Below are 13,094 nucleotides of genomic sequence, written 5' to 3' on the forward strand. Positions count from 1 at the left end.
GCAGTTCTGAGTTATGCTGAAATGCAATTAAACAATTTTTTTAACCTGTGATGGATGCATAATATAACAAATAATCAGGATACTACTATTGAGCAAATAATTATCATTTTCGCCAGCCAAACATAAGCTGTGTTTTTGTTTATGTGTGTGATAAAGGGTGATAAAGTTTAAAGGCTGATCTCTAGTCTGTGTGTTGCAGATTTTTTTTAGGACTTTCCACTTGATATCAGTACATGATATCAAGATCATGTATCATGATATCACATCATGATACACAGTATAGGGATACTGAATATAGTAGATGTTCACATGTACACACACAGACCGAGACACTGACACAGTTAGACAATCTAGTTCATTTACAGCCAGGGAACTGGGCTGTGGCTGTGGATGTTTCTGATCACATCCCATCAGTAGGTCAGAGCAGGAACACATCTGATGAGGCAGAGTGGGGCAGCTTCGCCACAGACAGACCCACTTCTCATTACACGACAGCGTATCTGGGAATTTCACCCATTGTTTTTGTGTGTGTGTATGTGTGTTGTGTTGCGGAAAATAACATCATGTAAAGGTTTTATCATAGCGAGCATGTCAGGTCATTTCTAATCTTTTTGGGTCACACTTTTTAATCTTTCTGGGCCATAGTGTAATCCCATGATTTTTGTGAGCCGTGGATTTGATACATTATGCTGCTTTTGATAAGGACAGTGTACTTGAAAAAAGATGATTATAACTGGAATTACCTCTGAAGCACTGGAGGTATATAAGGCTGAGCTGTCGGCACAAGCCATGTTAACACGACATCTTAGCAATGTCTAAAATCATTCGACCCAGAAGGACATCCTTGTCATTAGTTTCACTCTACTTTCCTTTAATATTTAGGTAAAAATCTACAGATGTCAGCCATATAGCAGAGTCACTATCACCTTCCCTGAATTGTATCTTATTGTCACCTCCGTCCTTGTCTGTAACTGTTCGATAAAGTGTTACAGCAGAGGATATCTATAGTTAGCTTGGAATTGGACATCATCACGGTCAAGGGCTGCTGTTATTCCCACAGCAGGAATGCATTGAAGCCCTGGCCTATATTCCCATAATGTACCATGCAGACAGTGTACATGCCTCTCTATTGTTGGCCTGTTAGGTTGATTCACTGCTCGTTGATCTGCTGCACCCCACGCTGCCTGTGCTGCGACGATGTCTGCGGTGACATCACGCACAAATCTTGCAATATCAGGGAATGTGATGGAGGGAGCATGTTGCCGTGTGATTTGTGACTCAATCATTGCAGCAGCCATGCTCCTGTGCAGTGTCACAAGCATCATAATCCCATGGTGTCCCATCCTGCCTCTTCATGCTTGAGCCTGACAAATATGATGCTGAATGCACCATGCACACCAGCTGCGCCTTTGGCTGCAGGACACAGATAACTGGCATTTTCTGTATTTTTTGCTCCCTCTAGTTCACGTTCACCGTTGATGGCACTTCCTTTCCCTTTTCACATTTTGTTTCTCATTTCTTTATCTCTGTATGTGTCACTTGAGAACAGAATGCAAATCCAAGATCAGCAGAGTGTGTCATGGCAGAGCTGTGGAGAGCTCAGAGGTATATGCAGAGAGGCTATCACAGTAGCAGCGGCAGCTGGAGTATTGGGGGAATATTGCACAGTCCAAAATTTAGTGCTGCGCCACTGCTCTATTGTATATATTGAAGGCAGGTTCTGCACAGAAAGCATTAGCATCATGATACAGATGCTGATAGAGTGGAGCAGGGATGTTAGCTTGCTTGCTACCTGCAACAGACATTTCTGTGTTTGGACAGGAAGAGCATACAAGGCTAAATGGGAGCAAGGAAATGTGATACTTGTGTCAGAATGACTTAGAGCTTGTCAAAGGGCAGTTTGTTAATATCTGTTGTAGTTGCTACGGCATCAGCTATGTGCATGTGTGTTCTGGGTGTAGCATTTCAAGACAACATCTCAGAGAGGACATTAGCCCGAAGCCCTGAGGACATCCTGAGAGCACAAAGTGAAGCGTTTCTTAAGCGGCCAGTGCAGCCCACATTAAAGACACGCACGCATGCATGCACGCATGCACGCACGCGCGCGCACGCACGCACGCACGCACGCACGCACGCACGCACACACACACACACACACATCCACAAAGAGACTCAGGCATGCACAAATGAACACATGCACACACAGAACACACACATCCCTGATCATCAAATCACTATAGAGACACAGTCCTCGTGCACGTCACACACTCCCCCACACTCCCACACACTCCCTCTCTCTCGCCTGTCCCCTACTCCAGCATACAATTTCTGCTGCCGCTTCACTTTGAATTTGTGAATGAAGCGCCGCTCAGTTAGTGTCCAGGAGCATTTCATGAATAATGCAACAACCCTCATGTGTTTTTCTCAAGCGTCGTCTGAATCACTAGTGCGTTTGGATGCTCAGGTGGTAGGAGGCTTTTGTTTTGATGTGAAACAGAAAGGAGGAGTCACTTGTGTGTTTTTAGCTGCATCGCAGAGACTCAGAATGGCCTTTTGTCTTTCTCTAGTCTTTCCTACAAATAAGGGTGTGTTCGTTAAAGTGCACATCCATTAGAGTCTTGTTGCATTTCCTCTTCGTCTATGCTGGTGTGATTGCTACAGTGTGTTGCTTTCACTTGTGAGAGATCACTCATCAGTTGAATGGTCTGGGGCTAATGCTGTCACTTCGTTTATCTCAGATTTGCTGTTGATAAATCTGAGATAGTAAATGGTGGCATTTTCTTAGACTCAGCTGTTTTGTCTACCCAGGAGCACTTTTGGTCCTTCATTTGTTTTAGTAAAACATTCCTAATAACATATTTACAATGACAGGATTGTTTTTATTTGAAACACACGCATACTATTATATTATTTTAATGCACTAACAGCTCTTGATACCTGAAAGACAGAAAGTTAACATAGAAAGAAAGTTATAGCAACAGTCACTTCATTGCTGGATGCTACCTATATATATCTAATAAAAACAGGTCAACATTAGCATACTAGTAGACAGATTGGTAATTGGCCAAATACTGCATAGTGCTGCACTTTGGTGTGAGTTGTAACTATCAATAGTACAAGCAAGGCTTTTGCATTGCAGGTTATTTATTACTGTCAGCTTTAATATGAAAAATACTGGTGAATTAATAATATTTAAAGAAGCATTAATTAACCAGTTTGACCACTTAAGAGCAGCAAAGCAAACTGTAAATACAATATTGACATTATCACCTTATAAAGTTGTTTATTTTGCAAACTGTTGCCTCCATGTCCAGCATTCAGGGAACAACACTAGTACTCATCTGGAGTCATGTTTGTATCCATCTGTTGAATCCAGCATATGTGATATTCATACACCTTTTAGCTCTGTTTTTTGCTTTGTTATTCAGTACCTTCTATATTAAATAAAACTTGCCTTTATGTACTGGCATTGCTGGAAAGCACATTTTGTGCTGCACTATTGCTCAACTTCTGCCCCTCTCTAACAGCCCATATTTTCGCTGTACAGCAGTTCATGAACTGTACACAGTGCTCATTCATCATTCTGTCTCTCCCTAGAGCTGGCACTTCACTTAAGTGAGATTATTCAGTGTTCAACATAGAAACTCAACAGAGAGAACACAAAAAGCATCTTTGCCCACATGTGCCTCACTATAGTGCTTATATCTATTGTGCTGCACATCCATTATGCTCAGTCTAGCCTGAATGGTCTGTGATCCAGTAGGCAGAGGCCAAACCTCCTCTGTCCTCCTCAGTGAATCAGCCAATCACGCATGAGGAGTCCTCACCTTGGCCAGTAAGCAAGGCTGGCAGAAGTGATTTATGGAACCCGTAGAAATTTATGGAAAGTTGTCATGTACAAAATTAAGGGGATGCTTCACAGAGCTTTTTCCTCACCAAAATGTCATTATTACTTTGAAGGAAAAGTGGGAGAAATGTAGGAGAAAAGTGGCTTATGAATAATTGATTCTGAACAAAAGAATAAATGCATTAATGTACAGTTAGCCTCCTTCAGGCCTTTTATCCCCTTCCTAGTTGGTTTCCTTTCTGGCAACCAGACAATGATAAAATGATTGACAACTAATTTGGAAATATGAGGGTGCTGACTGTAACCATGCTTGAAAATAACCATTTTAACTATTTTCACATTATTTCCAGCATTTCACTTCTTTTTCTTCTTTTTGTTTATTTCACTTCTATTTATTTAAAATCAGGAAGGATTGTTTTAGAAAATGTTTGATACAGAAGATAAAAGTGAAGTGTGGATTCAATGATTTAAGTGTATGCCGTCACTATTTGTGTATTTCAATCTTTAATCTTCTGTCATTTGATGTTTCTGCAAGAAGAAATAAACTTTTGATAGATCTGTATAAATTGTCATTGTATAGCCACATTCATCGATGGTCATTGTACTGTACTGGGTGTTTGGTTTTTTTAGTGTGAAAACCTGTTTTTTTTTTATTATTCGGAAGATCGGGTTATAAATCTAGCTGAATTACATATCATACTGTTTAACTGGGCCAGCACAAGAAGTTACTTCATCCTCAGAAATATAGCTGAAATATAGCTGTAAAATGTAACAGTAAAACGTGGTTGCATGCAGACTGTGGTGGAAGGAGAGCATCAGTCAGCTATGTTATAGAGCATTCAGAGTCTCTTGTAGTTGCAGTGAGAGCAGGGAGTGGTGCTGCATCCTGCTGTTTAGTCCCATTTTTCTCTCTCTTTCTGCGTATGTGTGTGTCTGACAGTGCAGGCTTTCATCAGGATTTGACAGGACTGAGACCTGTGCAGTGCAGGGCCAAGCAGAATGAAGCTAGGTTACAGACTGAAGGTTTCAGCCTCAGCAGAACAGCACAGAGACATGTCAAAAAAAACACACACCGATTGTTATCTGGTTGATACTTTACTTTTCCATTGTAGGCTTGCCTATATTTGAATAAACATCAGTTCTTTTCAACTCTGGATTTTCTTTATCAGATTCAGAAATAAATCTTGAGAAAAAATATATTTTACATTTAAAGAATCACAGAGCATCCTGTTCAAAGTGGACCAGCCAATAAATTCTACTCTTTTGTTCTGTTCTCTTTGATCTGCAGGAAACGAAGCCCATCTGCATCCAGGGATCCAAACCAAAAATACGACCAAAGGGAGGGGGGTGACCACTCACAGTATGCCCCGACGGACGGCGGCATGCCCAGATCACCGTCTGACTATGGGGATGGGGACCCTCGGCGGGCTCCGCGGGGCCCACACATGTACCCAGATGTTGATGCAATGCGGATGGGATACCGGGACCGGCGGGGCCCCGGACGTTGGCACTCCCAGGAATACCCACTCGACCAGGAGCTAGATGGACCGCCCAGTGAGTATGACCTCCAACGGCAGCGCCAGGAGGAGTTCCAGACGCGCTATCGCAGTGACCCCAACCTGGCACGCTATCCTGTTAAGCCGCAGCCCTATGAGGAGCAGATGAGGATGCACGCTGAGGTGGGCCGGCTGAGGCACGAGCGTCGCCATAGTGACGTCTCGCTGGCCTACACTGAGCAGGATGACCCCGGCCCCATCCGGCTGTCCCGCCAGCATCTCACCGAGCGCCGGCCGCCTATGGTGGGACAGCGCTCCTACTCTGTTGACCGCTCCTCTCCAGGGCCCATGGGACCTGGCCTCGGAGGCCACAGAACATCCAACCACAGCCCTCCGACGCCACACCGCAGCCCTGTGCTGGGTGATCGGTCAGGGGACCTGCGAAGAGGAGACCTGGGTGTAGGTGGGGATCCCATGAGGAGGCAGCAGCACCACTTGGACCCCAGTTCAGCAGTCCGCAAGGCCAAGAGAGAGAAGATGGAGAACATGTTGAGGAATGACTCTCTTAGCTCAGACCAGTCGGAGTCTGTGCGTCCACCACCCCCGAAACCCCACAAAACCAAAAAGGGAGGGAAGATGCGGCAGGTGTCATTGAGCAGCTCAGAGGAGGAGCTGGCCACCACACCGGAGTACACGAGCTGTGAGGACGTGGAGATAGAGAGTGAGTCAGTCAGTGAAAAAGGTACGTGCCACCACTCCACCAGGCTCACTCTGTCTATTCTCTTTCTGCTACTTTCTCTGAGTAATTCAGCATTACTCTATATTATACAAAGGCAAACTTCTCAGATGCTTTTTCTGTGCAGTCAAAAGTCATGTAAAGCCATCCTTCTGTAGTGTTACTGACATAATATTTTTGTTTAAAAAGAGATTTCATTCAATTATAATTTAATTATTGTTGCTGTCTTTTGTTGATATTGATTGTTGATGCAGTTGTTGACTCAGATGCTGTATAACCTTCAGAATCCCCAGTCTCCAGTCTATGTGTGCTGTGTGTGTGTGTGTCTGTATGTTCGTATGTGTATTTTTATGTGTTAGGCTCATTATTTTTGGTTTAAAACATTTTTATCACTCTTTATTTAGTTTAATATTTCTTCTTAAAAAAGCTAACAATCTAAAAAATTTAGTACTAGAAAAAAATCCATAAAATAACAACCATAAAATGACACTGGTTCATGATCAGAAGCTCATTTTTATCACTCAAAATGACTGTCTTTACTGTAAACTGCGATTCCTCTTGCTGAAAATTCAGCAGCCTTTGCATGTGCATGCATAGTAGTCTTCTGCTTTTATAAAATCCCAGCGCTTTAAGTGAAAATCTTTATAAACTGAAAATGATGAGCCTTATGTTTGTGCAAAGCACTGCAGCGTTTTCTGTTTGTTATTAATGAATCTACTCTAGCAGCGCTGGTGCCTTTGAGGAGGAGGCTTGTGCACTCATGAGCCGGCCGGATATGTTTCAGTGTGGATGGGTGTTTTTGTGTGTGTGTAATTTTAAATGAATATAGCTCTACTGCTCTCAAGGCTTTCTCGTTTTGCTGCTGTGTTGTGGCACACTTTGCCAGGTCCAGCCACAGCTGTTTCACACGATCGGTCTGTTCTAATGGACAGCGTTACATAACAGACGTACTGAGGGAAACGGGGAGAGGGCTGGTGTGTGGGTATCTGGTAAAACAAGGTGAACTGAGTGAATAACAGCTGAATTTGTTGAGTAGCTTTATGTCATCACTGCTACATAAAAGTCAATGAAGGTTTAGTGACTATATGTGTTCCTGCAGCATACTGTACCTCCCCTGATAGTTGTGATTTTATTCCATCCATACAAAGTGGCAGTAGGATCAAGATTCAATCCACTTTGGAAACAAGAAAAACTGATCATGCTCTGCTCAGACCCACATATAGAATATCACTTTTAGTGCATGTTTTACTGCATGTTCTACTGTTGATTTTTCAAATTTGTTCAGCCAGTTTAATGTCACTAACTGTCAGTAACCAAACTGTTTAAATATTAATATAATAACGTGGATTCTTTTTTATTATAGTGTACCTAGCAGTAGCAGTGTGCTTGGTATCACTTCTGTCTGGCCTCCATGGTGTGTATGTCTCTTTACTTGCCAAAGTGTACAAACACATATGGGCAAGCAAATAGTCACAGCGACGCAATGAGATACCTGTTTGCATAGAATCAACATCCAAAGCAGTTGTTTAGCCTGTTAGCTTCCTGACTGCTCCACCTGGTTGACAGTTGTTGTAATTGCAAATTGATTTTGGTGTCAAACCTGTAATTACGGAGGCCTTTACCTTAAAAATGTTAATCGCGCCAAACCAAAAAATAAGGAGGGAGAAGGAGGAGTCAGTTGCTTCTAGATAAACAGAGGGAAAAACGATAGAAAAGAGGAACGTACAGTAGCACAATTTGCTTTTGTCAAGCGCCTGCCACATGCTAGAAATGTTTAATGTAGAGGGGAGCAGAGGAATTCAGTTGGTCTGTTTGGTTATGTAACTGTTCTCCACAGAAAGAGAAGTAGCCCAGCACCAGCACTACATTATTGATGTGGGAGTTTACAGGTTTACAGGTAGCCATGGAACAAAAAAAGGGAAAGACGTAGGCTGTTTTGAGGGTCAGAGTTTTTGTTGTTTCTGTCTGCGTCTGTCTGCCTCCTCCACAGGTCAGCCTGTGTAGGAGAGGGAAGAAAAACAAAGGAAAGAGTTGAACTGTTGACCTGAATAAATATAGCTTTCCCTGCTAGGAACAGAACCTGCTCAGACAACTGATTATGTGGACCTACCTACATTTGTCCTTTATTTAGTTATTATTGATGTTATTTATTTTGGTTATAGTTGACAATTTTACTGTTTTAGAGTTTTGTTATTATTTATAATTACAGCTTCTATGATTTGGTGCATGGAGAGAGTGTAATAAATGTTGCAGAAAATTCCACTGAAATATGATTTTAAAGCAGAGTTCCTTGTTGTAAAAATAGGTTTAATTACTATGTATCAGAAAGAGGGAATTCAAACTCAAGACCCCAGATTTGGAATATAAGTTACTATTTACACTCAGATATAGATTCTAAAATGAAACAGCTACAAAGGTTCAAATCAGTCAGATGTGGCCGTACATCTGTGGGGGTCTCTGAGGAACGAGGAGGTTTTGATGGGATGAGAATAGGGGGAGCCAAAGGGAAGGAGGAGACCAGAGAAGAGAGGGTGTGCCAGCTATAATGGGCCAGGCTTGTGTCTGTGAGTGCTGGAGACTGATTTATTGCGATGGTTCTCTCCCTGTGTTTTCCTCTTTATTGATTCCCCTGACATGCAGTCTCATAATAGTGCCGAACACACAGAAAAGGAGAGGATGGCTGGCTAACTACAGAAGACAGGTGGACATTGTGCAGTGACAACCTAAGTTACATCCTCATTAATAGCCTTCAGGATCAGTTTTTGCACCTCAGTAAGTCTACTGGGTTTGTGCACTAGATCTCTGAGAGATACTCTTATTAATTTAGTCTTTTCTTTTTTAAATAGAAAAGGCTAAAATGCTAATGTCCTTGAGCTTTGTGCATCAAAATTTACGCCTTAGTCTGGCCTTTTAATTTGGAATATAAGTTAGTGTTTTTAGATTCACCTTCACCAAGGGTTTAACATGATACTGTCCCTTCCTAGCGTGGTGACTATGTTTAAACATACACATTGTTTCACCCCTGCCTCTTTTCTGCTCTCACCCATTGAATTGTAGTAAAAACAGCATCAATAATTAATGATCCAATTAATAGTTTACACTGGTTTTTATTGAGCCGTCAAAGTGATGGAGAGCCTGCTGGTGGTGAACTCCGCCACTGCCTGCGCTCTGCCTTCGACCTGAATCAGCACTTTGTGGGGCCTCGGAGCCGGGGCGAAACGGCAGGGCTGGGCGCAGACTGCTGATGCTCACAATTTATGGCTGTGATGAGTTTCCTGCTCCCTGAAAAACCACACAGTGCCTTGCTGGGGATCAGTGCCCAATTGTGGTGTGCCACTGTTAATAAAGCTTTGGGGAAAGAAGGGGGAAAGGCTGTACGTGCCTCCACGCTGGCACCCACTCAGACTCTTTTTGACAAACATTTAGGGTGGGCTGGACAGGTGGAGGTGAAACTGTGACAGACATAACCTTGAAATAGGCTATGTACCATCCAAATTCAGTCTATCTCGAGCTCTAGGATAGCACACAGGCATAAATGCAAAGCTCTGACTCCCTTAGAAGCTAATTTTCATTATGTGTGTCTTCCTTCTTTTCCTGGTCCTAAATGAATGCTATTTTGACAATTGTGGTTATATTAGGCAAGTGACTTGTTCAGTGGAGATTATGTACCACACCAGACTGTACTCTGGTGTTATGCTGTTGACAGACTAGCAGCTGGAAGGCAAAGGGGGTAATCACTGCTGTCAGCTGTTGGTTAGAGGGTCAAAGAGGCCAAAGCCTGTCTGGGGACATCCATAATGTTTTATCACAGTGCACAACTGTGTACAGTAAGTAGTTTTAGCACTCCATTTGACTGGCGGATGGATAGCGATAGCAGAGAGAGAAGAAAAGAGTTCGATTGGCTTTAGTTGACTTTGCAGCACAGTCATAACTCTTTACATAAAGGAAACTAGAAGTGTAAACTCAGATATTATTATTGCGTTTTTGTGGAACCACATCCAAAAACACGACAGGCTATTGAAGGTCCTTTATTTCAACATTCCCTAAGATAATTGTTGCAATATAGTAATGTACATTGTAAAAAACAGAAAAAAATTTCTGCAGGTATATATAGCAAAGAAGGCCTCAGTTTTATAAAACAAAACTACTAACTATATGCCAGGTATGGATCGCCAAAGGATAATTCCAGTTTATTATACCACTTGCTACATTTTAGTAGTTTAGAATACAAAAAAGTCAAATCATTCTATTGCTGAAAAAACAAACATCCAAAGGAAGAAATTGTGCTTTTGGTGGCTCAATCCCTGCCCCGTTCTGTTCACATGGCTCACAGTCAGATGGGAAGATAAATGCAACAAAGGATTATTTGTGACATTTGTGCCTTTATTTATTCACCGTGAAGCTATCTTTACGCAGCCATCTTCTTCCAGTGTTTTTGTGCAGTGTCTTTTTTCTATATTGAACATCCGTTCTTTTTTACCCTCGTATGCTCCTGCCCCCCCAACACCTTCTCCTCTGCATCCAGAAGCATATGCAGTCTATTTTTATGCCTCTCCGTCAGAGTTCCCTGATTTCCCTGAGATTGAATCCTTAGCCAGATAATGCTTGAAGGAGGCCTGTCATGTGTAGATCTATTAGGTTCTGCGGCTCTTTGCAGGGTAAGTGAAGTGTGGGAAATGTGATGTATAAGGCCCCTGGAATGCACAAGTGCAATGTTTTCATATGACCTTACTTGTGCCTGCGTGAATAAGGGAAACGCAATTCAAATTCTTACTTCATTTCTTTTCTGTTGATTGTAAAATGATTGTCCAGTATAAGTGAATACCACTGCATCTGACATAATGGGATGTTAAATGCAAAGTATGCTGCAGACCAAGCTCTCTGAATAAAGCGATGACCAGTGTCTTGGCAGCCAGACAGCAGTATTTCACTGATAAATGAAAGAAATTCTCCAGAATACAATTTTTCTCTGTCTTTGAACTTTCAGCCCTCTTCAACTCCAAACTGCTCTCCACTGAGAGTCTTAGCTCTACCTTTGGATTCAATATTTTTCACTATTTCTAATTAGCTTGGATTTTTAAGCTTCTTAATCAGCTTGAAAGTACTCATCTCACTGCTCTGTGCATCCACATGGGAGAACAGGGCAAATCCTGCAGAATTACAAAGTTGGTTCTGCAGACATAGTTTTCCACCAGTGAGCTGATATTTGTCTCATAAGATAATTTTGGCTTCTCTTTTTGGCTGCCGTTATGCAAACATCCCATGTTAAACCAGACGCTGGGTTACAGGTCATTATTTCCCCTTTTAAGAGGTCTGACCATCCCTTCCTCTCTAGTTAAAAACTAAGAAATGCCCCAGAAACCTCCATCGTGTAATACCATTGTAACCACTCACCTGTTTTTCTCAAGGCTGTGTCCACTGATACTAGTCCAGAAGTTGTAATCAGAGCCTCATCTTTTAAAGCTCTCCCTGGTGCACTTTAGATTGAGGTCAGTTAAGCTTGTGTGGCATTGCAATCTGAATCCCCAGTTAAACACATTACAGATCACCCCCCCACCCCCCACCCTCCCACCACCACCACCACAGATGTAGCTACTGTAAGATAAGATAGCAGCATGCTAACTTTGTTTTGACAAAATGTGAAAACAAGTTCATTCAAAAAGTTTCTGAAAGTTGTTCGTTAAAAATGAAGCAGAAAATAAATCAAAACGATGAGAAAGAGGTATGTTTATTTGCCTTACTTTTGACATATTATCTCACTCTGAATGTGATTGTATGATATAGGCTTATAGTATGGTTACATGAAATGACATAGTAACCATTAGGTTCCCAGGAACTGTTTGCATTTTGTGATATGCCGGGCGGATTATTATTTTGTCATCATTTAGTTAGCAGAAAATGGACAAAACAAAAGCCACACTCATTAAACTTATGGTTGTGTGAAATTGTTTCTTTGCACTTTTCTCTTATAGATTAAAGTTTTTCTTAATTTTAGCAGCTAGAATCTGTTTTATAACTGAAAAATAGAGAATTTGCTTGATGGCTGATATCTGCTGTCTCACATTTAAAATCATATTTTCCATACCAACCTTGTTTCTTTATCTTAAAGGGAAGTTGATCCTTGGAACACTTAACTTTTGTGTTGTGCACGATGTTGAAAAACAAGCAAACAAAAAAGAAACTTGGTGAAAATCACCTTTACTTTGTTAACATGCCCATAATATGTTTTTGTATGTTGAAAGACAAATCATTAGGGAAATAAGCAGTCAGTGCTAAGCTAAGCTTCTCTGCCTTGCAGCTGCAGTGAACCGATGACTGTCCCAAAAACATGGACTGTATAGATACATGAAAGACAGTCTAATTTAAGACAGCTTATTGTAATGAAAAAAAAAGATGTCAGTATCTAAAGATGTGACTTTGATGCACAGAAATAATTTTTTGAAGTTAAATCAGTGAATGGAAAGGGATCTAAAGAACAACAAGTAATGACATGCTATTATGTAATGAAGGAACAATTGCTTTAGTTCAAAGCAAAATCATGAGATACTGTAAGTCAGTTCATCGTATTTCACAATAAATCTAATCTGGAATTAGTCAAATAGACTTGAAATGCAGTGCTAAAGCCAGTTAACTTAAACACCTAATGGAAACAATATTAAAAGAGAATGATTCATGTTTCTGTCTGTGTGGAGTTTGCATGTTGTCAGTTCTTTACAAAAGTTTTCCTAGTATTCGCTGGAGGAACACATATAGGACTTCTTTATGAATTTGAAACTTGACTGAAGGCGTGACTGCAGTCGTCTTGTTGCCCTGTGACGACTGTCTCGTCTTAACACCAGGCTGGTGTCCTTCTCTCACTGCACTGATGGTCAAATCAGTTTGGATCCTTTATGTCTGATGACCTGAGCTGCATTCTTCTTTCTCCACAGGGATCTTAGAGTTGCACATGATGATCGCCTTTTGGGCAGTATGTGAGAGTGTGTGTGTAGATGAATGTCTGGATGTCTTGTTTAAT

At 41.5% G+C, this 13,094-nt stretch overlaps 1 protein-coding gene across 49 annotated transcripts in view; it reads left to right on the top strand.

Annotated features, from left to right (window-relative positions):
• Positions 1–13,094, top strand: part of rims2a (regulating synaptic membrane exocytosis 2a) — a 153,636-nt gene that overhangs the window by 71,024 nt on the left and 69,518 nt on the right. For 48 of the 49 annotated variants that reach the window (XM_051956843.1, XM_051956845.1, XM_051956852.1 and 45 more), the window contains one exon: positions 5,136–6,085. In XM_051956843.1, the coding sequence (XP_051812803.1) occupies positions 5,136–6,085 (950 nt within the window). Of the gene's footprint in view, positions 1–5,135; positions 6,086–13,094 lie in introns of those variants that run through there. The other variant, XM_022204575.2, reaches the window with a different exon arrangement.

This window comes from Acanthochromis polyacanthus, chromosome 12 (assembly GCF_021347895.1).
Source record: "Acanthochromis polyacanthus isolate Apoly-LR-REF ecotype Palm Island chromosome 12, KAUST_Apoly_ChrSc, whole genome shotgun sequence".
In the NCBI taxonomy this organism is placed as follows: domain Eukaryota; kingdom Metazoa; phylum Chordata; class Actinopteri; family Pomacentridae; genus Acanthochromis; species Acanthochromis polyacanthus.